Source organism: Pelodiscus sinensis, chromosome 9 (assembly GCF_049634645.1).
Source record: "Pelodiscus sinensis isolate JC-2024 chromosome 9, ASM4963464v1, whole genome shotgun sequence".
Classification (NCBI taxonomy): Eukaryota; Metazoa; Chordata; order Testudines; family Trionychidae; genus Pelodiscus; species Pelodiscus sinensis.
In genome coordinates, this window is record NC_134719.1 from 63,228,294 (window position 1) to 63,254,834 (window position 26,541).

At 52.1% G+C, this 26,541-nt stretch overlaps 1 protein-coding gene across 1 annotated transcript in view; it reads right to left on the minus strand.

The window, feature by feature from the left end:
* Window positions 1–11,733: 11,733 nt before the first annotated feature.
* LMX1A (LIM homeobox transcription factor 1 alpha) overlaps window positions 11,734–26,541 on the minus strand; it is a 74,456-nt gene continuing 59,648 nt past the window's right edge. Inside the window, exons 5-9 of the mRNA XM_075937146.1 lie at window positions 19,293–19,462; window positions 17,008–17,085; window positions 16,809–16,878; window positions 15,470–15,640; window positions 11,734–14,172 (exon numbers count right to left, since the gene is read on the minus strand). Of these exons, the coding sequence (XP_075793261.1) occupies window positions 14,012–14,172; window positions 15,470–15,640; window positions 16,809–16,878; window positions 17,008–17,085; window positions 19,293–19,462 (650 nt within the window). The 3' untranslated portion in view covers window positions 11,734–14,011. The remainder of the gene's footprint in view (window positions 14,173–15,469; window positions 15,641–16,808; window positions 16,879–17,007; window positions 17,086–19,292; window positions 19,463–26,541) is intronic.

The window sequence follows — 26,541 nt, forward strand, 5'->3', positions numbered from 1 at the left end:
CAAAATGAGTACGGGAAGTCCCCGGGTTACGTACAAGATAGGGACTGTAGGTTTGTTCTTAAGTTGAATTTGTATGTAAGTCGGAACTGGTATATATTGTAGGGGAAACTCGAGCCAAACATTTCTCCAGAGCTCAGTTTTATTCTCCCACACCTCACTTCCCTCAGTCCTTTATTCTCAAGCTGAGGTGTCTGCTGAGAAAAGCCGCGGAGGATGTGGGCGACGGGACCATGGCGCGTGTCGGCGCTCTGCTGGGGGGCGGGGGGCGCAGCTAGTGCGGGGTTGCCTCACCTCGTTTGTAAGTAGGGATCCAATGTAAGTCAGATCCATGTAACCTGGGGACTGCCTGTACTCTGCTTCTGTTTCTCCTCCCCATCCATTTTTAAAGTAAGCTCCTCCGAATAGGGACAGACACTCGCTAGGTGTTTGTACAGCCTCTTGCATCAGTTAACACCATGATGTGTTCAACACCAATGGCAAAACCTGGATGCAAGAGGCTGTAACGCCCACGGCAGCTTTTTATGCCTATCTTGCCTCCGCAAAGAGAAGCGTAACATTGCCCCCAAAGGTTTTATTGAAGGACCAGCAGGTCCCTAGAGATCTGTAAACACAGTGAGGCATTGTGAATACTACCTTCAACTCCTCTGTGTCTTAGTAGTGGCTCTTTGTTTCCATTTGGCACACCTTTCTTTGCAACTTGTACCTTTCAAGAGCTTTTTCCCATGGACTTGCCAGAGCCCTTCACCTGTTTAGATAAAGGATCGATGCTACTTCTGTTGGAGAACCCCTGGGGCATTTAATCGAGGCTGGTAATCTTGCTGGAGGTTTTCTTCCAAACAACCCCATAGAACTGAATGGAGAATTTTCCCTTCTGCAATAAAATTCTGAGGAAAAGCGCAAAACAGCGGCGCAGAAAGGACTTTGCGCTCTGTTCAATTCTAGATATTACTTTAAACATCTCGGAAGGACCCTCTTTGTTTTTGATCTTACCAAATTCAGTAGGATTCGTCCTTTATAGGGAAAAATGTCCCAGCCCAAAAGGCACTGAATAGCAGAGTGGCAGAGCAGTCGTTAAATTCATGGAGGCGAGCAATGATCGTGTAAATGAGTAGGAACAGCTGCCGTTAGCCTGCTATCTGCGTGCTTGCTAGCCACTACAGTGTTGCTCCTTACAAAGCCGCTGTGGGTTAGGCATGAATCGCTTTTTAAAGGTGGGGAAACTGAGGCACAGCACAGGCAGGCGATTGGCCATGGTCACAAAGGAAGGCTGTAGCGGAGCAAGGAAGTGAACCCGGAGCTAGCCTCTTCACTCACATCAGCAAAGGATATGGTTCTACAACCCCTGTGCCACTGAGTCTGGAGTGATAATGCCTTGCACTTGTGTGTTGTGAATGCTGCGGCCTGTGCCATTCAGCCCTTCAACACTGCAATCACAGGGATAGCTTCGTTGCCAGGCAACTGGCCGGCGGTACCAGTCCACTTCCAATCCAGCCTAGGCTGAAAGATGCCGCTCTGTGGTGGTGGTTCTGAACGTGACATGACTTTTGGACCTTAGTCTTGGTCCTTTTGGACACCTGACTACCTCCTCTGGATGCGATGTGCCATATGGCAAATCTGCTGTAAATCCCCGTGGAAAACGCTCTCCAACCAACCCCAGGGACTCTCCGAATTCCCTCGGCATGCCAAGCATTTCAGAACTGCCCTCAGGCCGATGAGTTGGGAAGCCCCCAAGAGGGACACTCCTATAGGATTTCAAAACCAATCTCTTTTAATGCCTTTTTTACTGAGTCATTCCCCAGTTCTTGTCAGCTCGCCCTCAGCCCCCACTGAGCTGTTCCCAGGTAACCCGAGCCCTTCCCGTACACAATGGGCCTACTGTACGCAAAGTGATGTTATCAAGGCAGGCTCGGCCTAGTGCGCCCGGTCAGAGAGCGGTTGAGCTAGGGTGGCCCTGGGTTGATGGAGCGAAATGAGACTCTTCATCCTCAATCAATACACAGCGGGCTTTGTGAGGCCTGTGGGGCTCAAAACACCTTTAGAAAGACTCATTAGGACTTAATTGGGGAGTGATTTACTTGCTGAGTTCGGCATTCGCTCCAAAGTCACTGTACGGATCTGTCTGCGGAGCCTTTCATTGCAGATAAACGACACACTGAGGTAAATAGTTCGTAACGCCTTGAACGTTATGGGCCTGAGGTGAAGTGGGCAGGGCAGTTGTGGATAGTCTAAGAAAGAGGGGGGGAAAAATCAAAGACACATATGTTAAACTGCAGGAATAATTAACTGAGGGATAATTCCATTTTCCTGATGAAGCTTGCTTGCTGTTAAAAAGTTTCGGGCCTCTGCTTGATGGGGCTTTTATCACTGAGGAGGAAGAAGATGGAATAAAGCACAGGGCACCCAGGCACACAGGGCACTGACGTTATTCTGAAATAACATGGTCTGTGTCTACACTACAAGCAGTTATTTCGACATACTGTCGAAATAATACCGAGCTGGAGGACTTCTTACTCCAACACCTATAGCCCTCATTTTACAAGGCGTAAGGGACGTTGGAGGCAGAGGGCTCTTTCTCAGCCTTGCTGTTGTGTAGACTGTGCCAAAATCTGAATTAAGCTATCAAATTGTGGGCTGTATAGATGTGTCCCTAGAGCTATTATTTAATAGAAAGACACACTCAGACCTACAAGGTGTTTAATGGACAAGGGGCAAATATGCCAAAGAGAATTCTAATGACACTCAAGGGCTCATCGTTATGGTCTTTGCCCCACACGGGGACTGAAAGTGAGGGGAAAGGACTCTTAATGCCATGGGAAGGACACATCTTCATGTGTCGCGTTTTCATAGGCCAGGTTGTGATTTCCTGACTGTTCCAAACTAGGATCTGACTCTGTGGGTGGAATCCTTCCTGGCCACACGGATGTCCCTGGGAATTTTGTTGCTGATGTCAATGGGATGAGGGTGTGCCCCATTGATTTCAGTGGGACGAGTCTGGGTGTAAGGTCCTCCGGCCTTCTGTATGTAAGAATGCAAGAAGCCAGACATCAGCAAGAGCAAGATATGAAAGGTGCCCGAAAATACAGGAGTGTTCCCAAAAGCATCACCGGGATGAGATATTTCAGAGAGGGAGCTGTGTTAGTCCGTGTCAGCAAAAACAAGAAGCACAACAGGACTTTACTGGGAAATTCTTCCCATCGGTCGTTTTAGGGCTAGATCATACCTAGAGGGGGGAAAAACCCCAAACAAACCCCACACCAAAAAAACCCAACCAACCAAACAAAAAACTCATTAAAAGATGATTGATTGCTATCCAGGAAAGCTTATAGTTTGAGTCTCACATCACGCTTATGGGGCCTGGCCCATGGCTTCCACAAGTGGTCATGCTGTACATGAGATGTAGAACCAATAGACCGTGGAGCCTTGCTCTTTTCTATTTTGAAAAACATAGAAGATGCGCCAATGTTCTTAAATTGCATAGCTCCATATCCTCAACCGCTGCCAAAGAGGAGCGAGAGAAGCAGACAGAAGCACTCTAAACTCAACGGGACTCATTTTAAATCCCTGTGAGGAAGAGTGTTATCTAGCTCTTTTTCGAACCCTGTTATAGTCTTGGCCTTCACAACATCCTCCAGCAGGGAGTTCCACAGGTTGGCTGTGCATTGTGTGAAGAAATCCTTCCTTTTGGTTGTTTTAAACCTGCAACCTATTCATTTCAATGGGTGACCCCAAATGACTGGGAAGCATTTAACCTCCCGGTTCCTGAATGTGCCACTAGGAAAGTGCTGCTTTTCTCCCCTGCTTGGGTCGGCTTAGGGCCGCCGCCGCAACGGATCTACCTCATTTCGATTTCAAACAGATGAGGTTGCCCCGTAATTTGGAGTGTATTTGTTCCAGAAGTCCTGTCTCGGTTATTATGTGCTTCTGCACCACGCAGTGCTGGACTTTCCCTGCTCAGAAGCTCACATGCTCCACCTGACTTTGGTTGATTCTATTTCAGCCTTGTTCCGTCCGTCGTCTGGCCACGCACCTGCAGAAGCACGTCACTGGGAGCAAGTTAATTAACATACTGTCACTCAGAACTCGCGAAGGCCTTCCTATCAATAGCATCTCCTCCGTAGCCTCAGCTGAAAGGTAATCTCGGCCTTCATCGCTGGTTGGCCACAGAGCAGACTCTGCCTACACTGGGTCTTTGTTTACGCAGTGTTCCCACTGACTTACACCAAGGTCACATCCCGGTCCCTTCCCCTTCAGCGGCCTTGCGTTGGGTAAAACAGGCAGGACTTGTTTTCTGTAGGAGGCTCCTAGACAAGCCCCCCGTGCCTTTCCTAGGTGCTGTGGCAGGCGGCAGTGTGTCCTGCGCAGAGGAGAAGCGAGGAGCTAAATGCGCAAGGAGCAGGCTGAGCAGAAAAGGAAGTGGACGTCCTATCATAGAATCCTAGGGCTGGAAAAGATTTCAGGAGTCATCAAGTCCAGCCCCCTGCCCAAAGCAGGACCAATCCCAACTCAATCATCCCAGCCAACACCTCTAGGGATGGAGCTTCGACCTCCTCCCTAGGGAACCCAGCCCAGCGCTTCCCCACCCACCTAGGGAAATAGCTTTTCCTAATGTGCAACCTAGACCTCCCCCACTGTAACTTGAGCCCATTGCTCCTTGTTCTGCATCCCTCACTACTGAGAACAGCCTCTCTCCAGCCTCTTTGGAACCTCCCTTCAGGAAGTTGCAGGCTGCTCTCAAATCCCCCCTCGCTCTTCACGTCTGCAGACTAAACAAACCCAAATCCTTCAGCCTCTCCTCATAGGCCATGTGCTCCAGCCCCCGAATCATTTTGGTTGCCCTCCACTGGGCCCTCTTCAATGTGTCCACATCCTTTCTATAGTGTAGGGCCCAGAACTGGACACAATACTCCAGATGTGGCCTCACCAGAGCCGAATAAAGGGGAATACTCACTTCTCTGGATCTGCTGGCAATGCTCCTCCTAACCCACCCTACTACGCCATTAGCCGTCTTGGCTACAAGGGCACCTTGTTGACTCGTATGCAGCTTCTCATCCACTGTGATCCCCATGGAAACCTTGGCTAGGGTTCTTTTAGCTGCCTTGTCTATCCTAGCCCGTCAGTCCCCAGCCTGTCGGAGAGTTTGGGATTCTTCCGTCCCAAGGACTCTGCTCTTATCCTTGTTGAACAAGTTGTCCTAGGTGAGCCCCCAAAAGGTCCAGTCCATGCTGAGGTTGCCCTATGACCTTGCAGCTCAGGAGAACAGTATTGGCTAGAGGGACGTTGAGATCTGGTACGTGCCTGGTAAGAGGGCTGATAGCGATCCGGGCTGACAGTTATCAGTCACCTGACAGCTCAGCTAGGCCAAGGACACGGGCTTGAGGTCATGGCTTAGGAGACAAGGGACTGGTGCTCCTTGGCCATGTAGGGTACGTCTCCACTTCCATTAAACACCCACACGCACCTGGTTCAGCTGACTTGGGCTCGGGGGAAGGTGCTAAAAACCATTGTGTAACCGTTCAGGTGCCGGCTCAAACCTGAGCTTTGGGACCCCACGATGAAGGAGGACCCCCCCCCCCCCCGCAGCCACAGCTGACCCAGACTAGCCGCGCCTTTTATAGCAGTGTAGATGTACTCTCGTGAACAGTCCCAGGCCACATGCTCAGTAACTAAGGCACATTCGTGGGAAGGCAGGAGGAACCAGCTTGTGCTACCGACCAATGCGCCTCTAAACTTTTCCATCATGTGTGGATTTTTTCCATCAACGTGCGGAATAATTGTATGCGCACCAAGGCATGTGTGCATGTGCACCACCAGTAGAAACACAAACCTAGCTGTGGGTGCCCTGCTAATTGGCTGAGTGGTAATGGAATCTCTTCTGAGTGGCCGCACAAGCACCCAGCTTACACGGAAGACTGCTACTGATGTTAAACATAAACTGCCTGTGTGTATTACACTCCAAGAAACTGCCAGCTTTGCCGAAATCAATGGACACTAATTTATACCAGCTGGGAATCTGTCCCTTTGAATCATTCTGTCATCAATTCACCTTGCTTTATAGCTCAAGAGAGCTGGCTGAAAAATGCTATTTGGGTGGAAACTTTTCTTAAAAAAAAAAAAAGTTCTGCGAGAGTGTTGAGTGTTGTCAAAATAAGCTAAACCAACGAGACCCTTTTTGAAAACTCTGTGGGAAAAAGACATTGGGTTTCTGGACACATTTCTGGTTTCTGAAAAACAAAACAAATCGGGAACACGCAACATGTCATCAGGAAAAACATGCAATCTTTGAGGTCTTGTTTTCAGAGAAAAGACTGGGAGGTGTCTGACCCACATGAAAACATTGTGATGAAAATATTTTTGACGAGAAAAAAAGGTGTGACGAGAAATTTCAAGCATTTCAAGCCGCCGCTCTCAGAACAAGGGCGACGCCCAACTCCCTGGCGAGGATTCGGCAGCGAGCCGAGCAGGAAATGGCCCGCACTCAGAAACACATGCATGTAACGCGAAAGGGCACTAAAAACATGGCTGGTGAGCTGCTAAGCCAGGACCTGTGTTGCAGTAGGTCCAGGCTTGACGGCCTTCCAGGAGAACTGGAGTCCCAGTAAAGATGCCCTTCCCACAAAGAGCCACGGAGCTGCCACGGAGCTGTCAACCTGCCACAAAATCTGTTGCTTAGTTACAGCCCAACGGCTCAAACTGGTTTCTCTAGGCTGAAGCCAGTTTGTTGAACAGGTCATGGAACGGACTGCTTCTTGGTTGTTCTCCCTTATTAGCCCCGTGCTAAATGGAAGGATTTCTCCTGACGCTTTTGATGTGTTCAGTCCCTGAAGAGGTTCTGCACAAATCCAAGGTGCAGAACAATTTCACAGTCAAAAGGGCAGTCACGGAGGGCTGGATACAGTGCAACATTGGTGTTCATTTCATCGCTGACAGCGGTGGAAAAGGTCACGTGCTGTGGAAAATGTCAACCTATGCTGTAGACAACGCTAGGCTATCAAAAATAGTTTTCCCTAGCTCCCATTTCTTGGGGGAGTGAATTAACTACGCCAATAGGACAACCCCGTCTGTCTACACTGAATCACTTCAGGGACACAGCCATTAATCTGTAGTTTCAAGTGTAGACAAACCCTCAGGCTACGTCTACACTGGCATGATTTTCCAAAAATGCTTTTCACGGAAAAGTTTTCCGTGAAAAGCATTTTCGGAAAAGTGCGTCTAGGTTGGCAGGATGCTTTTCCGCAAAAGCACTTTTTTGCGGAAAAGCGTCCGTGGCCAATCTAGACGCCGTTTTCCGCAAAAAAAGCCCCAATCGCCATTTTCGTGATCGGGGCTTTTTTGTGGAAAACAGTACTGTGTTGTTTACACTGGCCCTCTTGCGCAAATGATTTGCGCAAGAGGGCTTTTGCCCGAACGGGAGCAGCACAGTATTTCCGCAAGAACACTGACAATCTTACATGAGATCATCAGTAGTCTTGCGGAAATCAAGTGGCCAGTGTAGACAGCTGGCAAGTTTTTCCGCAAAATCATCTGATTTTGTGGAAAAACTTGCCAGTCTAGACACAGCCTCAGTGTCTACATTATAGCCAGGCGGCGGCGGCTTTTCCAGTGTAGACATAGTGGTGGCATCCGCAAAGGGACACAAAGGCATCCACAAAGCATGTTATGAGGCTGAGTGTCACAGCACCTATCTGTGAGGGGCCTGGAAATTCACAGGGACAACGTGCGCTCCACAAAGCTTGAGTGAGGTACTCCGGACCTGGGTTGTCATGGCTACGGCGCTGCGACCAGGGCGAAAGAGTTGAGCTCGTCAGACATCTCATCCCTTGAGCAAGGCCCTTTCGGGGGCAGCTGGCGATATCCGGGGCTCTTCCGCACGCTCTCTCCGAAGGCGGCCCAGGAACGATGTGCCACACGCCTGGACGTCATTTTTGGTGGAGGACGGATTTTAGAAACCGTAGTTTCGCTGCACTCCAGGGCTCGCCGTGTCCTCCACACCCCGAAGGGCACCGCTGTCGCACAGAGAACTATCATTCACGGGGCGTACGCTTTGACATACCTTGATACAGCCAGGAGCCAACCCACCTCAGAAGTTTCCATATTTGTATGGCCAGATCTGGGAGCCACCCTAGCCCTGTCAAAGGAGGCCTGGCACCCCCTGAATTTCAGGCGGGTTTCCCGGCCTTGTTGAAGACGCCTGCCTGAGGTACAACTCCAGCTGGGAACAACGGGCATTTTGCCCGAGACACAGCTGCCTCTCAGCGTTGGCCGCTAGCGACCAGTGTCTTTTACCTGGCCTTTTCAGAGATCTGAAGGGGTTTTGATCCTTATTGCCTCCGGCCGGATTCCTTTCATTCCGGCCTCTTGAAGCAATCCTATTAGGCCATTGTTCCCTAGCTCCTTCCAGCCACGATTAGTGAACCCCTTGAAGTCCTGAGGTACCCAGCTGTGTGGGCTAAGATCCCAGCCGGCCACACCTCCGCGGTTTGCAACACTTGGTTGCTTCGAGGTGGCTGGAGGCAAGGCCTAGCTCTTCAAAGGTGCGGAGGCCTCTAATTCCCACGGATGTCCCCTTAAGAGGGGTCTGGAAACAAGGGAAACGGGTCAGTGTGAGCTTCAGGCTTGAGATTAGGAGGGGACAGAGGCAGGTTTCCCCATTTATCTGTGTCACTTCAGTCTGACCTAATCCTCACCAGCTGCTCTGTGGGGGTCGGGCTCTTACTTCAGCACCCAGAGTGAAATTCCCCTGCTATAAATCTGAAGCACCATTTAAATCTTCCACAGGAGGTGGGATTGAAATTTCTACCCCTGACTTCCTCCACCTCTGTGCTTCTGTTCCCACTGCCTCCATCCCCCCCAAAATCCTATCCCCGACTTCCTCCACCTCTGTGCTTCTGTCTCCACTGCCTCCATCCCCCCCCCCCAGGCAGCTATGCAGGCAGCAAATTCAGACATAGGCATGGCTGGAAAGTCCTCCTGCGACCTTGCTTGCATGAAAACCTCCCTGGTGCGCCTGGCAGGGCTGACAGCATTCACCTGTGGTCCAGATCCTATCAGTGCAGGGTGCGGAATAACCTGTCGCGTGACCTGCAGTCCTGCCACCGGCCGCAGACAGCTGGTCTGTTAATTCCACATGTAACAGGCCAAGAACGGGGGGGGGGGGGGGGGAGAGCGAGGGGAAAGGGGTCTGGGCTTTGTTAGACACAATCCTGCTGCGCGTGTCTGTTTTGAAATCAAACGCCAGAATTAAAGGCAGGACCAGCCAGGGCTTGCGCTCAAGGACAGCTAGCCAATGGGCTGCCTACATGCAAGCGAGGCGTGTGGGGATTTTGGTATAAAGCTGGGACTGAGGGGCGGGTGACCACAGAGCCGCTGTAGGAAACAGTGAATAGGGTTGCCAAGTGTCTGGTGTTTGCTCGGACAGTGTGGTATTCGCGTCCCCCATCTGGTAAAAAAACCCAGAAAATACCGGACATGTGAAATGTCTGCTATTTCCTGTTTCCCTCTGCCGGTAGCCTGACGGGGACAGTTTCCCCTGCTGCGTCTGGTAGGGGCAGGGGTGTGAGGAGCGTGGGGCTATTTAAAGGCACAGTGATTTTTTTTTTTTTTTTGCTCAACAACTTCTTTGGTCTCTCAGTTTTTTTGTTTGTTTGTTTTTGCTCAACCAAGTTTGCCATGTTCGGGATTTTTGTTGAAAGCAGCTGGCGAGCCTAACAGTGAATTGTGCAAAGTGCTTCCGTGAATGGTTGCCAAAAGCCAGTGGCAGAGGGACCTGCTCCGAAGCCCAAAGACGTGAAAGGAAAAATTCCCACCGATGGCGAAAGCCTCTGGCTCAGGCCTCATAAAGTGAGCAAACACAGGGCCTGCAGTGGAGCAAGTCTGGAGCATCCCCGGAGAGGCGGAAACTCCGTATGCTTAAATTTCTTTTTGTCTACCACCTTCCCTCAGCCTCGGCAGGGATCCGCCAGCATTTTGTCCGGTCTAATCACAACCCTTTGATGTTGAAATGTTATTTAGTGGGATTTTCCAACCCCAAAGCAGTGACGGATTTATTTCTGAGTGGGAGGCAGCCATGGACTTTCGGTGGCTTCTCTATTGTGTGTGGCTATTTCCCTAAGGGTACAGCTAGATTACATGGCTGCATCTAGACTGGCATGATTTTCCGGAAATGCTTTTAACGGAAAAGTTTTCCATTAAAAGCATTTTCGGAAAAGAGCGTCTAGATTGGCACAGACGCTTTTCCGCAAAAGCACTTTTTGCAGAAAAGCATCTATGCCAGGCATGTCCAAAGTCCGGCATGCGGGCCAGTTGTGGCCCGTGTTCCGGTTTAATACGGCCCACAGGTAATTTGGCAATATCTATCTTTTGTGGCCCCCAACGAAGCCATATGTATTGAGATGAATACATTGTAAAATCTCAGTTAATGTCAGTTGGTCTAAATCAGTTATAAATATATTTGGACACAACATGTATACTTGGTGTTATGTTCCTGTTCATATTTTTTGAACTTAAAAGTTGACAGACAACCTTTATTACCAATAATATGTAATGTACTTTACAATGTTCCTGACGTATATTTCAGCTTCCTGGATTTTTTTTTCATCTGGCCTTCAGATCTGAAAGGCAGAGTGATTTAACACCTGTTTAGATTTGTCATCCATGTGACGAAATGAAAAGTGTGCCGTTCGCAATAAACTTTGCATAAAATAGTTAATTTGCATTTAATTTTAATGGTTCAAAGAATGTCAGGCAAAATGGTCGGCCCTCACGCATGTTCACTTCATCAAATCTGGCCCTCTTTGAAAAAAGTTTGAACACCCCGATCTATGCCAATCTAGACGCGCTTTTCCGCAAAAAAGCCCCAATCGCCATTTTCGCCATCGGGGCTTTTTTTGTGGAAAACAAATCTGAGCTGTCTACACTGGCCCTTTTGCGCAAAAGGGACTTTTGCCTGAACGGGAGCAGCATAGTATTTCCGCAAGAAGCACTGATTTCTTACAGTAGGAAGTCAGTGCTTTTGCGGAAATTCAAGCGGCCAGTATAGACAGCTGGCAAGTTTTTCCGGAAAAGCGGCTGATTTTCCGGAAAAACTGGCCATTCTAGACCCAGCCCATCTGTTTGTCGGAAAAAGCTACGCAAAATCTCCGATACTTTTATCGGAAGAGGCTTTTCCGACATTTGGCCCATCTAGACTGGGCCAAATGTCAGAAAACCCCCTCTTTCGAAAGCTCCCTTCGTCCTCGGGGAACGAGGAATACAGGGGCTTCTGAAAGAGCGCATTTGCTCTTCTGCAAAGAAAAGCGGAAGAGCAAACGTGTTCCCTGGACGTGGCAGAGGTTTTCTGGGACATCTCCAGTATCCCAACTCCCCCTCTCAGTCTAGCCTTACTGTAATAGAGCCCTCATTGTTAAAAAATAATACCGCTTGACCCTCCTAAATCCAGGGCTCTGTGGTCCAGCAACTTCTGTGGTCCAGCCAGGAGTGGGATCCGGCTGGGAGTCCGGCAGCTGGGAGTCCCAGTCTGGACCAGTAGCAGTGGGGCCAGCAGTGGCCGGGAAGTCCCATCCACAGGGAGCCCCAGCTGGGCAGAGCAGAAGAGGGGCCTATGGTGAATGGTGAGCCCCCGAGAGACCTTCTGCTAACGGCAGAGGAAACAGGCCATGTCACACACACAAAGAGACCAGGCGCTTTGCAGAGATTTTTAATTCAATCTTAGTACGTCACTTCCGGGGGTGTGTCAGCTTCTAGCACAGTTTTTTCCCCCCCTCCATTAAAGTTGGTGTCAGATCTTTCCCACGGCCCCTCGCCGGACACAACCGCGCCACCGTTCCTTTCGTTCCCCTACATGTTGCGGTTTGCATAATGTATCCAGGACAACAGCACACGATTACACAACACAGAAACGCTACCAGGAGAAGGATGGGGCTGCGCCCGCCTCCGCGCAGGGCTCGAGTCGGAGAAAAACGCCGCCAAGGTGCCCGCGGCTTCAGTGCAGCGTGCGGGTGGGAAGTGGACGGCCCTTCCCAACCTCACCCTGCCCCGAGCACTCAGCGTTCTGCAGTACCCGGTGAGCTACCCTGCTTTACAACGGGAGCAAAGCACGCATGCCCACCTCCGCCCACATGGCTAGCACAGGGTAGAGTCACGCCCCAGCTGGTCGCATGAACAAACCCGAAGTGTGGCCCTCACGCTGCCTGCCAGGGTCCTGGAAAAGTCATCTGTGCTCAGCAGCAGCACGTAAGGGCTTGTCGCCCCTTAAAACGCTACCATGGTGCCGTGTAGCTGCTAACTACGCCAGCAGGAGCGGGGACTCCCAACGTGCCGTCAGGAGAGGCAATAGCTAGGTCAGTAGAAGACTTCTTCTATCCACGTACATGAGTTAGGTCGGCTGCGGTGAGCTGGAAACCTTGGCTATAATGGAACCCACGTCAATCCAGGGGGTGCAGCAGCCTCCCCCACCAGTTCCAGCACTAATGCATAGCTATGAAGCTGTAATTTCCTGGCCCCTATATTCTGCCATTGCACCATAGCTAGTCAGGGCTGGCCCCGGGGCAAATCCAGCCTCTGTTAATGGTCACACCAGGATCTGCCTACTCCAGGATCATGGAAAAACTCCTCCCAGGACCGGGTTCAACACACAGCGATCCCAATGGGAGGTTTTCCATTGGCTTTACTGGGATTTGGGTCAGGTCTGTATTTGGAGACTGAGGAGCCCGTGCTGGTCACCGCATCTGCAGGCGTCTAGGGCTAAACCGCTTGCTGGTGATGCGTGGGGGAAACGTGTTCACGCTCCTAGCACTTTACCGGGGTCAGGGATGGAAATCTCCCAAGGTGGTCAGCTGGACTTTGAAGACTCGAGGGGACTTGATCCGACCCCATTGATGTCCATGCCTTTGACTTCAGTGGAGCAAGATCAGATTCTGGTGGCTGACACGGATGCTCTTTGGATTATAACCGGCCTTTAAAAGCCACTGAGCCAATCTGAACGCACCAAAGAGCTCTCGCCTTCACCGAAGCAAATGTTCCTTCCCCGTGCCGGAGGGCTTTTGCAAACTAAACATAACCTTTATAAAAGTCAATCAGTCTCTTATAACTTAAGTGCATCGAGCATTTCCTTAAATACGGTTCACGCTGAAAATAAAGTTACTTTTGCTGTACAGTACATTTCTGATAGAATTAGGAATAAACTTTGTTGATTCTCTATGGCACGTGCATCTGTGGAGTACAGACATACTTACACCCCCCCACGCGCACACATGGAAACATACCTACCTCTTGCCTGGAGTTTCCCCGTTAGCGAGAGAGATTAGGAGTTCCTAGCTGTCTATACTTGTATGAGAATGTCTATATTAAAAGTCCCTGGTTTTATCAATAGAGAGAAACAGGAAAAAAAATACAGTGACCATTTCCACATTTTTTCCCATCGCGTTTTCAAATCTTGCCAAAACGGGACGTCTCTGACCATGTCTGCAGGAGACCTGAAATCGTGTGTTCATAGAACGGAAGGCCAGAAGGTCATGCCCTATGACATCTTGAGTGGCTTGGATATCGCAGGGCGTGGCTGAAATAAATCCCAGTCAATCACAAGGGGAGGATGGAATTATGAAATCTTTGCACCAATTGTGCCCCGTTTTTTTCATTCCCCACCCCAATTTCGTCTGCATTTCAAGATAAAAATAAAGACACGAATCATTGTTTTTAATCAGCCCTTTGTATAGCTGGATGGGGGGAGTGGGGGAATGGCAACATTTAATAGAAATGTAGAACCATGTTTTTTTCCCCGTTGAAATTTCAAGTTGAGAAATGCAGGCCAGCTATAATAAATACGTGGTGTCTACTACTAGGATGCTAATAGAAACATTACACTATGTGATTCATAACTTAGTCAGTCCTTGAAAATACTGAGCTATAAAACAGTGTCTGACAGCATTCCCATGACACAAGCCCAGGCCCAGAGCTGCAGTGAGTTTCACCGGTAATGTCAAAGCACCCGAGCCTGGCCGGGCGACAGGACGAAGGCTCATGAAGTGAAATAGGCGTTCTGCATGGAGTACAGATGGTCAATGGGGTTTCCCAGTCTTGGCTGCAGCGGCCCAGCTTCTGACGGCGCCAGGAAACAGTCGCCCAGGTTGCTAAGGGAGGTATCGTCACTATCCATGTCGTGGAAAAGGGGCTCGGCGCCTGAAAGTGAGGCAGACAACGGAAGGTGAGGTGTGACTGGGGAGGGACAGCCCTCGCGGTGTGCTTTGCTGTGTCACTGTCTCTCTGGCCCTTCCCAGCACAACTGTGCAGAGGCAGAGGGCTTAGGCAGTCTGTGTGACCCCCCCATGAGAGAGATGCTGCCTCTACTTTACAAAGGGGAAACTGAGGCACGGACCGACGCTGTCGCTTGGCCCACATCATGGGAGGCATATGGCCCGCCATGTACACAGCTCTGATAGGTCCCTCAAGGCCACACCCTGCTCGCTCTGTCTTGCGAGTGTGATGCAAGAGGATTTTATAAATAAAAAGTGAGCAAGAAGAGAAACCCAGTGCTCTGAGCCAGCCCCCTCCTGCCGAACGCAGATTGCAGCCGGCACATGTTTGGCTGCAGACGTCACCTACGTGGCCCGTGCTGTAACCCAGCGCCGGTCTGTGACTGCCTCGTGCACGCTGGGCCTCGCACTATTCCACAACACAGGCTGCGGCAGCGACGTGCGGAAGCTAAGCAGGGCTTTGGATTCGGACCGTGCCGGCCTGCCCTGTTCCCCGCGAGGGTGCTCCGCGGCGTGTCGGGAAGGAAGCTGGCTGGGCAGGGCGGAAGAGTAGCGGCTGCCCAACTCCCTCAGCAGAATAGATCTGTCTGCTCCGTAACACAAGGCCTGCACTCAGCTCAGTGCGAATCACCATTAGCCGTGGACACCAGTCACTAGAAAGGGAGTTGGTATCCCATCCAAGTGCATGCTCGCTCACACACGTGCACGCACACACGTGAACACAATGTGCGCACACACTTGCATGCACACACATCCCTGCACCCGTGCAAACACATCCACATGCGTGCGTGCACGCAAACACACACACACACACACAGGTGCACGCACAAGCACACATCCACGCATGCACACGTGTGCATGCGCGCACACGTGTGCATGCGCACACACCCATACGCACACACAATATGTGTGTGCACACACATGTGCACACACATATGCACACACATGCAGATACACTCATGTGCATACACATGTGCACACACACGAAGACATTCACATGTGTGCACACATGTGCACACACACGAAGACATTCACATGTGTGCACACATGTGCACGCACAAGTACACACACACAGGGATGCACACACATTCACACATGCACACACACATTCACATGTGTGTGCAGACATGCACCTTGTGTGTGTGTATGTGCAAGTTACGGGGGGGGCCTCTCCATTCTGGGCCGGCTCGGGCAGGTGGAAAGCAGGCCTCTGTGGCGCGTACCATAGGGGTGCATGTGATCTCCTGGCATCTGGGGCGGGGTGAGGCCTTGCCGGAAGGGGTCCGAGCTGTACGCGCCCTGCTCAATAGCCAGCAGCTGCTGCGGGGGGGGCAGCGTGGTGTATGGGTTCAGGAGCCCCTCCAGGCCAGCGCTCCCACCACTGTTTGCCTGAGCTGCAAGACAAGGGAGAAGCAACGTCAGAGCCCAATGCTGCTCTAGTTCCCCCCATTCCTGCCCCGTCACCCGAGCGCCTGGCCCTCTTGGGCCAGAATCGGCATCCCTCCGTGCTGCTTCATCCCTCCTTCCCTGCAGAAACGGGGACCCTTCTAGCCCCTGGATTCTGGGGCCATCCGGGAGCACCGTGGCCTGCAGCGTACGCTAGAGCCTGCTCGGGGCTGCGCTGACTGACCCTCGGCTTCCCAGGACTCCCTCTGGGCCTTGGGATGCCAAGAACAGACACAGAGCCGTGTGATTGGGCCGTGTCTCCCACCACGGGGCAGCCCATCCTACACACGGGTCCCAACTCCCCTGTCCCTTGCTCAGGGTGGGAGAGCAGGACCGGTGGACCTTCCGCTAGGTCTCCACTGGCCAAGAGGTCATTCCAGTTCCCTTTCAGGCTCCTTTCCACTCGCAGAGCAGCACCAAGGGGTCTTAGCAGAAACGAGACCCTCTCCCTCCCTGGCAGCAGCTGCTTCCTCGCCCCATCTCTGGCCCCTCACCCTTATGCCGTAAGCGGTGCACAAAAAAGAAACGCTGCTTCACCCAGCATGCGAACCACCAGCGGAACTCACTGCTGCAGGAGATTATGGAGTCACATGCTATGGCTGGGCTTCTAAGCGAGCTGTTCATCTTATTGTAACCCGGATGGAACCATGTCAGCAGGAGGTGGGTCTGATCCTGGGCCCTTTGGCAGGGCCCCTTCTGCAGAAGCTACAAGCCAACTGGCTGTTTGCTAAGGTCGCACGTCACTCTCCCTTGCTGTGGTCTCAGTGCTGAGGAGTTATCTTACGATGGACGGTAACATTTTCAGCACTCCAGTCTAAGGAGTGGACATACATCCCTCTCCCCCCAGGCAGGACAGTCCACAACAGGCTAGTGGATTTGGGGGTAACATGCAACCAGTGTTGGGCGGGCCCTGGGCAGAGATGATGGGATGCTGTCAAGTTAGGGACTGCAGTAGGGGCCCGTCTTGCAGCACAATGGGGGAGCCTGGCTGGACGGTTGGGAGTCCGGTATCTAGGACAGGTCATGGGGGACGCAGACAGCAGAAGGTGGCTCAGTGCCGCAGAGGACGGGGAAGGGTCTCGTGCCGCAAGGGGGTTAGGAGGCGGCGGGCGGTACCTGAGCTGAGCCGCTGGGTGTTTTGCTGATCTTGCTGCTGCTGCTGCTGCCTCCTGGCTAGTTTCTTCATCTGCTCAGGAAGGAAGAGGAGGCAGGGGGTTGGAACCAGTGGCTCTAGGGAGCAGGCCCTCGGAGCAAAGCTCTGGCATCGGACCCAAGGGAGCTCCTGGTCCCCGCGGCCTGTCCCCACCTCACCTACCTTGGCCCGCTGATTCTGGAACCAGACCTGCACCACCCGCACGCTCAGCCCCGTCTCGGCGGCCAGCGTCTCTCGCACCTGGGACAAACGACACAGCGGCTTCATCTCAGCAACCCGGCACGGCGTGGCGGGCGAGCCAGGACGTCAGGGAGCCCCCGGTTCACCCAGCCCCCCGGAGGCCCGGCAGCCACCCACGCTTGGCTCCAGCTTTCCTACTCCCTGGAGCCATGTCAGGGACCCAGCGCCCTGGCTTGCCCCATCCCTTGGGGGCAAAGGCCTTTGCCTGGCAGCCCATGAACTCACACTGGCCAGGCAGAGGGGGAGCCCCAAGCTGCCATATGAAGCCCTTGTTTCCCAGAGCCCATCTTCTCTGCCTCCCCACAGTCTCCCCTCGCTTTGATTGCTCCCCCTGAGGCTGGTGAGCAGAGAGCGGCCCCAGGAATTAAAGGTTAGGCCATGGGATGAAACCTCCTGGGGTACGTCCAACCCAAACCGGTAACCCTAGGCAACCAGGGTAGGCCTCACGCCCTCTGTGGTAAGGACCCTTTGTTTAAATGGCCTAGCTTTATGGCAGCTAGTGCTATAGGGCCCCGATCCTGGCCAGGACCGCGGGGGGCTTCCAAATAATAAGGAATTACACAATTTGGTTCACACACACACAAACACGCACACTGCCTGGGTATCCCAGTGGCTGGAATTTAAGATTTGGCCTATGAACCGGGGGAGATAGAAGGCTGTCCAGTGCCGTCCTTGTGCTGTTGTTTAGCTTTAATTTCGCCTTAAATGTCTCCTAGCAGCCCAGCAAGCAGTGGACGTGTTGAAAACGCTGCAAGATAATATTGACCTCCCGTGGGCCGGTGACTTCTCTGGTTCGGCACTGAGCAGGGTGCCGGACTGGAGAGGTTCAACCTGTGCAATCTGGCACTAACTGGGCTGAGTCCTGGTTATCGGCAAGACTTGTGATCGTGCAGCAGCATGGCAACATGCCTCCCGTTGAGGTTGGGATGGGCCCTTCTCAGAGGGAGGGTCGCAGCTCGGGACCCGTTTCCCCCTCAGTTCACCAGAGCCCGAATTTGTTGACCTTCTGGTCACGCTGAGGCCCTTCTGAGGTGCAGGTAGGGCGTGGGGTGGGGCAGACTAGTTCTGCGGAATCCCAGCCGGGTTTCCGTTGTAGGCCTGGCTGAGCACCTCGTATTGTGACCCGTGGAGAACCTCCCAGCTGGGACACGAGGCCCGCTCACACGGCCCGGCCCAGTCTGGACACGTGCAGCTACTGATCAGAAGACCTGGTTGGGAACGTGAGAACAGAAGCCTGGCCCGCAGGCAGGCAGCCCCTTCAACACAACAGGCAAACTTTTAAACAAGAAAATCAATGTCTCACTTGACAGCGAGTCAGGCCAACCATTTCTGCCGTGGAGTAATGTTCTCGGACAGCTCCGTGCCTGTCACAACGGGTTCCCCGGCAACCCTTAACGAGCGGGTAGCCTCAATCAGTGACGAGAAGGAGCCCCTTCCAACATTTACTGTAAGGGATCCTTGAGAAAACCCAGCCCTCTAGCTGTAACGCTAAATCTAGCTGCCGGAGCACTGGGGGGAAAAGGCTTTTAATGGAAGACAGGCGAAAAGGGACCAGATTCCCAACGGGGCTCGCTCGACATGACTCCATTAGCTTTGCTGGAGCGGTGCTGGTTTATACCAGCCAAGCACCTGGCCCCGCTAGGAGGAGAATATGCGGGTACATCTAGACTACAGGCTTTTGCCGAAAGAGGCTTTGTGTGCAGATACAGTCGACAAAGCTTCTGTCGACAAAGAACGTCTAGCCGACATCCAGTTCTGTCGACACAGCCAGCCGCTTTGTTGACATGACAGTGTAGACGCAAAGGACAGTGTCGATGCAGTAACACCTTCTGTCGGCAGAACTCTGCCGAGAAAAGGCGTTATTCCTCGTAGAATGAGGTTTACAGCCGTCGACAAGACTGCTGAGTACTGTCGACAACTCAGCGGCAGTGTAGACGCAGGTATCGTTTTATCGACAAAAGTCCACTTTTGTCGACATAACCCTGTAGTCTAGACACACCCTGAATGGCAGAGTTGGGTGAGAATGGAGTCGAGCTGAGACGGAAGCTGGTGTCTCCCCGATGATTTCAGTGGAACTTGGAGGATCTACACCAACCTGGGGTCTGGCCCAGACTCTTAAGAACGCCCCACCTCGCTACATGCGCACAGGCATTCGGAAGGACACTAGCACACACACACATCCCCAGACCAGCTCCCCCGCGCTCTACCTTCCTGCACGGCTTGGAGGAGACCTCAAATGAGGCTTTGAACGCCCGCCGCTGCTGCGTTGTCAGGATCGTCCGGGGCCTTTTGGGACGCTTGTGATCCTTGCTCTCCTCAGCGCCTTTCCCGGGCCCACGGCCCATTTTGCATAGATTCTCTTCATCGTCGCTTTTCCCTGAAAGCATCAAGCAGGCCCGTAAGGGCGATGGACACAGCTTGCTGGCTTTCTGGACGGTGCAAGAATTGTACAGTTCTTGGTGGACAATTGTACATTTTAGCACCCAGATCCCCAAAGGGATTTAGGTGCCCAATTCCCACTTGGCCCGAGGAACCTGAGACATATTGACTTTGGGGATTCCACATTCCCTGCTGCCTCAGTTTCCTGTCCAGACCTCTAACCAGAAAGTGGCAGCCATCGTCTCTCCGGGCAGGCTGGCTTCCCCGAACACAGAGGGGACGACCGCCTTCGGGAGAGGCAGCCTCGCTTTCACACGGCTGAATGCCCCAGATGCCATGCTTTTGGGGGGCCCCCGGCGGCCACCCCAAACATCATATGGACAGAGGGCCATGGGAGATTACGGGGCCTGGTGCAGGATGGCAGCAGGGGTCGCCCACTCCCCATACTCACCACCTGAGCGGCAGGAACCAAAGAGGGCCAGCAGCCTGCTCTGCCCCACTCCGACCCACCAGCCCACCACTCTCTCCTGGCCCACCGCCCTGGGCTTTTCAGCAGTGGCTGCCATCACGCCAGGCCTCCTGTAATCGCCCAGGCCATAGCAGGGGCAGGGTGGAGTGGAGGTGGGCAGGGCCTGCAGCAGGAAGGTTACCCTCACCCCGCACCTGGGGCACCGGGAGGGGTTGCACCAAGCCCCACACCCCCCTCACGATGCCCATGGTGCACTCTTAACTATGGAGGCCCAGCCATGATTTCAGGTTCTTTGTACTAAGCATATAACACAGGTATCATTCTACCCATTTTACAGATGGAAAAACTAAGGCTCAGGGAGATGAAGTGACTCAACCAAGGTCACACACCAGATCTGGGGAAAGCTGAGCCTAGAAGCCAGTTTGGCAGCGATGCTGACGGGGCTTCACCCCGGGCTGCAGGGAAGATCATGGGCAGCAGGTTCCCCCTTCCTGGCAAAGCAGATCGGCCTGTGTAGCACATCCTGTGGAGCGTGTCCCCAAAGCTGAACTGGAAAGGGGCCTCCGCTCAGCTGAACCTGTGGTCGGAGCCCCTGGAGAAATGCAGCCAGCTCAGCTTCACCATAGAGGCTCCATCCACACCCAACCACTCAAGGAAGTAGGGGACCGAGGAGCTAAGCAATTGCTTGGCTGCGTCTTCCTCGGCCCAGGAGGCCAACGCACATTCCCTTGATCACAGACGCCGAGAGAAATCTGGGCCCTTTTCTCCCAGCGTCCCTTGTTCCATTTGCTTGCAGCGTGGCAGTGACTGACTGGCTGGCAGCATGAGACGTGACAATGTTACACACTAAGGCTGTGTCTTTGTTGTACCATGGCCTCTTCAAGCCAGCCTCCTGCTGGCGTCTTGTGGGTCTCTCATCATCACCCACTGTACCAAGACAGTTTCTACTACTACAAAAATGGGGAGGGGGAAAAAGGTCCATTTTTGACTGATCCAAAGATACCCTAGCAGACCCCGGAGCAGGCCTGTTTTCAAATGGGCATGGATGCCGTTTCCCTCACTAGACATTAAGATTTTGTGCCAGGAATGCCTCCAAAGCAAAACACAAAACGGTCGGAGCTTCTACATGTGGCAGAGGGTTTCTCTTAAGGACTGAAAATACCGTGGCAGTGGAATATTACAGGGAAGGGGCAGGCGCGGATGCCCAAATCCAAGGTCTCGATGTTCTTCATCGTTTAACCTGACCGCGCAAAAACGAGATGAAAGGACAAACATTTACAGAACTGTAGCAGATAGGAGTGTACATAGTGGCTGTGTCTAGACTGGCAAGTTTTTCCGCAAAATCATATGATTTTGCGGAAAAACTTGCCAGCTGTCTACACTGGCTGTTTGAATTTCCAGAAAAGCACTGACGATCTCATATAAGATCGTCAGTAATTTTCCGGAAAAACTATGCTGCTTCCGTTTGGGCAAAAGCATCCTGCCAATCTAGACACAATTTTTCCAAAAATGCTTTTAACGGAAAACTTTTCCGTTAAGAGCATTTTCGGAAATTCATGCCAGTCTAGACGCAGCCCTCCTCTCTGACATAACCCCCCCAAACTCCAGCACTTGGGATAAAATAAGAATTAATGCCAGGGGAAGTTTAAACTTGTGGCACATGTTTTTTAAAGATTGGAAGGAATTTGAGGAGGAGGCTTCTTGTCCCTTCCCTCCCCCCCATTCATACCAGTAATTTATGATGTGAGCAGTCACTGCTGAAGATGACTTCCAGTGAGAGATAGACACGGGTGGAGTGCTGGTTGAGACAACTGTATCAGCGCTAGGAAAAGGAACAACGCTTGATAAATCCGTTTCAGGGAAAGCTGTATTTTCTCCAGGAGGTGGAGCCTGGAGCCAGGCGAACAGGACAATGCTCCCTGAAGGTCTAAACGACTGAATGGAAAAGCTGACTGCTTAGTGCCTCCGGTGGCAGATTAAAAGATGACTTGTGGAAAGGGAGGTTCAGGGAGAGGAGCAATGTCGGCAGCATGGAGGGACCGGCGTTCAGAATTCACTGTCTTTTCAAAGGCCGCCACTTACCGCTCAACCCCCTGACTCCGAGTGACGCTCAAAACGACGGACAATGAGGGACAACCCACCTTAAAATGAGAGACAACTTTTGTTTGTTGGACACACACGGTTTTTTATTAGTATTTTGGTTTTGAAAGAGAAGTCCAAGCAAACACACAGCCGGGAATGTATGATGATGAAGCTAAGCAAGGATTCTGTGCACTAAAAAGCATACGCAAGCTGCTACGGTGAACAGGTTGTAAGCGCTTGTCTCTTTAGACTGCTCCTTGGCTGAGGCCTTTACGTTCAAGCAGGAATGTCTCTGGCTTCAGAAGAGAAAAGCATTCAAGCAAATTAACGCATTTTTTATACGACACGTTGAACCTCTCTGGTTCGGGACTCTCTGGTCTGGCAACATCCATGGACCAGCAGCACTCTGAAGTAATTTCAAGCCATTTTTATTCCAAGACTGAAGTTATCTTGATTGAAATAAGAGCATTCCATGACATGGGCATATTTTTCCTTTTTCTTTTAAACCATTAATCAGTGTTTTTTAATGCCTCCATTGTGGCAGGGTGGGCTGGCCACTGCCTGCCTCAGAGGAACCATAGAGAGGTCCTCCAAACCATCAAGAGTGGCAGGGGAGGAACCAGCCAATCAGAGGCGAGAAAAGCCTACAAAGGGCGTTGCAAAACAGAGCAGCAGTCAGTGCAGGGCAGAGCTCAAGGTGAGCGGACTGTGAGGCTGGCTGAGGAAGTTGTCTCCAGGAGGAGAAGACCTGTGGAGGCGCCACTCTCTCTAAGTGGGGACCAGACCTGGAAACACTAGCCTAGGGCACCCTGTTATTTGTGTATCCCAGAAGGGGGTTTGTTGTACAGGAGTGAGACTCGGCAGAAGGGCTGAGTAGCTGAAAAGGCTGGTAAACTGAGGCAGTGCAGGTACACACAGTTGGCCAGACAGCGGTGTTTGTGGGAGGCAAGTGCCACCCCATTACACCCATAATTTTCTATAACCCAACACTCCTTTTCATTTTTTAATTCCTCAGATACTGGCCCAGACTGTTTTAATGCCTTCCTTCCTCATTGCCTCCCCACAGTTATTCTCTCGACCTCGTGTCCCACGCTGCTTTGTGCTGCTTCACTCAGGGTGGCATTTGGGGACATAACTTGGACAGAAGACGCAATGCAAGGAATGCTTCCTCGCACGGCACAATGAAGAGACCTTATTTATGACTGAAATCCTGTATCGGTAACCGCCGTTGTTAATCCTCAGAGGAGCACAGTGAAAGCCCTTATAAAACAACCATTTTACTGCGCACAAACTCCCCTCTCATGTGCTATAAATCGATCGTAACCTTTCCAGCGACACTCCTCTAGGCTCCATTGGGGAAGTGTTTATAGTAATTACAGCTAGAATGAATCTAAGCGGTGACTTTTAACAAGGCACGAAAGGGGATACCCAAAATGGCAGTGGGTGGGTGTGGCCTTTGCCAGAAGTGGGGCGTGGCCTGGGGAAACGGCAGTTGTCGTTTACAACAGGTAGTTGCCTGTGATCCCGCTGGCCTGTTGTCACTGTCAGAATCAGAGGGGTTAGAAAGAGGATGGGGCCACGCTGAAATACTCATAGATATATATGTCTGCTCCTCTTTCAGTTCAATATGAGATACACTGCTATAGGCCTTACTTCACCTTGCATGGTCCCTCGAAACGTGTGTGAGCCATTTATGCAAAAGACCCTGTTCCGCCTGTTATTTGCAGTATTCCCAGACCAGAACGCTTGGACGTCTCCCTCCCGCCCCAGAAGTTGGTCCAATAAAAGAGATGACCTCTCCCACCTTGTCTCTGGTGATATCCGAGTATTAACACAACTACAACTGCACTGCACAGGCCTTGCAAAGGCAGTCTAAGAAACGGGGAATTACACCCGGCAGCAGCAGTCCACAGAAAACACTGACGTGTGGAACTAGGGAATTTCTCTGTCGGTCACAACTGCACAAGAAAAATGCAACTTCAGCATCAGCCGGGTGTACAGAAAAAAGGATTCTCAAAATAGGCAAAGCTTCGTCTTGGTGAAGGGAAGAAGGCTTCTGTAATTCGGGCATTGGCCTGCAACTCAGCAGATTTGGTTTGATGGCCCAGCTCTGCCACCGACACCAGATGTCACCTTGGGTAAGGCACCTGACCTCTCTCTTCCTCATCTGCAAAGTGGTGATAATGGTTCATCTTCCCACTCGCTTTCTGTGGTGGCTATTTAGGCTGCCAGCTCTTTGGGACAGAGGCTGGCTCTTGCTATGTGTCTGGACAGTGTACACCCCAACCTCTGTTGGGAGGAGTAGGTCCTACTGGAATAGCAATAAATAAATAACAGCAATAAAATGTTTGCGTGTCGAGCCCCTCCTCCACTGATGTCTGCAGCAGCCATTGAATCCTGACGACTGTTCTCTTTTGTTCTGCTGGGTAAAAACTTTAAAAACAGCAAATAGTCCTGCGGCACCGTAGAGACTAACAAAACATGGAGATGGCATCATGAGCTTTCGTGGGCAAGGCTCACTTCTTCCGACAAATGGCATTTAAGAGGTCCAAGTTCCAAATAAATAGCAGAGAAAGAGAGGGAAGGGGGAGGAAAAGAAGAGGAGAAAAAAATGGGAAAAGAATAGTCAATTAGAGTGTCCATGCTAATTGAAGCTGATAGAGAGGGTTCTAAGTACTCTTAAGTACCTGGTGTTTGGCTTTTTATGATGTGGCATTAGGATGTGGAATGTAGCTGGTAATCCAGTTAAGGTCTCTGTTTAAACCTCTATTGTAGATATCAAACGTGTAAATTCAATTAAGCTCTGCAGCTTCCCTTTCAAGCTGGTTTTTGAAATGGGCTTCTCATAATAAGTTTGAGATCCATTAATGAGTCCCCGGGCCAGTTAAAATGGTCCCCCAACAATGTTCTGCTAGGTGTTCGGCTGACAGGACATTTCACGCTGAGGCCAGAGTCTCAAAGCGCTACCACAATGCCACCGATAATGATCCTAAAGGCTCTGGCGACACACAGCATGAATTTGAAGACCAGAAGGGACCACGGTGATCATGTAGTCTGACTTCCGGCATCACCACACACGGCCCAGGACTGGCCTGAATTAATTCCTGCTTCCAGGCCAATAGCTGTGCTTGAACAAGAGAAGATCTTTTAGAAAAAAACCAGCCAGTCCTCCGGATTATAAAATGTCCAGAAATCCACCACAACCCTCGGTAAGTTGTTCCAAAAGTCAGTGTCCTTCAAGGTCAAAAACGGGCATCTTATTTCCCGTTGGGATGTGTCTAGTTTCTACTTCTAGCCCTTGAAGCTTTCTCCGCTGGTCTGAAAAGCCCTTTACCCTCAAACGTCGGTTCCTTGTCTCACGACTGATGGACTGCGGTCAAATCCCGCCTTTCCGTTACCACAGTACATGGATTGAGCTGACGGCGGGTTATCTAACCCTTTCATCCTTCTCGTGGCTCTTCTCGGAGTCCTCTCCCATTTCTCAGCCTCCTTCTGGCCTCATGGGCACCGTTTTCCAGTGCCAAAGACACGGCTCTTTTCCACCGGCAAAGTGCTTCGCCAATCACACCGGGTTAACAAGCCTCCCAGCTCCCTCTCGGCACCGTCCGGTTGATTCATCCAAGGATCGCGCGGGTCAGCAGGAGAAGAGGGGCCAGGGGTGGCGGGTAACACAGGCAAGGGAAGGCTTTGCCTTCCTTAAAAGACCGGGATGGCCCCGCCCACCATGCTCCGGCCAGCGGGTGGCGCAGGTGCCCGGCTGCTCCCAAGACCGGAATTAGGGCGGGGCCATTGTGCAGCTGTCCGGGGATGGAGCTGGGGGGCAAGGGAGGGGGGAAATTAGTGCTGCTCAGCGCTCTCGATGCCGGGAGGGGGCAGACGGAGTGGGGCTGGGGCTTGCTTTCCCGAGAGACAGCAGGGGGGCAGGCGAGGCAGAGGGGAGGGGCAGAAGGCAGCTCTGATTGGCGCAGGGCAGCTGCCTAACCGCGGAACTTAACGGCTTCCCTCTGCCAGGCCCTGCTGATTGGCATGCCGCCAGCCCCGCCCTCCCTGAGCACACACAGCTGGTGTGGCTAATAGGCCCCGCCCACACGCTTTCTGAGCCGTGGGCAGCTGCTTCCAGTTGCAGCGTAGGATCGGGGGCGGACGGCATGGCTCGCGGCTTGGCTCCTTGCCCTTTTACACATGAACAGCATTCACGCCAGCGTCCGGACGACATTCCAGTGCGGGTCATTGCGCTCTGCCCCCTGCCATCTCAACCGCGCGTGTTCTGCTGAGCCCTGGGCCCCGGTGAGGGGGGTGTTCCGCACCAGAAGTAGCTGCATTTTCAGTCGCGGGGAAAGCGCTGCCGATATAAACAGCTGGCTTCCGCACAAAGAGACTGTTGCGGGATCTGAACTTCCTCAAAGGCCCGTCTCCATGCAGAACCCGCTCACATTTGTCCGACGCTATGTGCAATTGATCAGTGGTACTCTAGGCCCTAAGGGGAACCTCCAGATCCGAACAGCCCAGTCAGACCCACCTCTGAA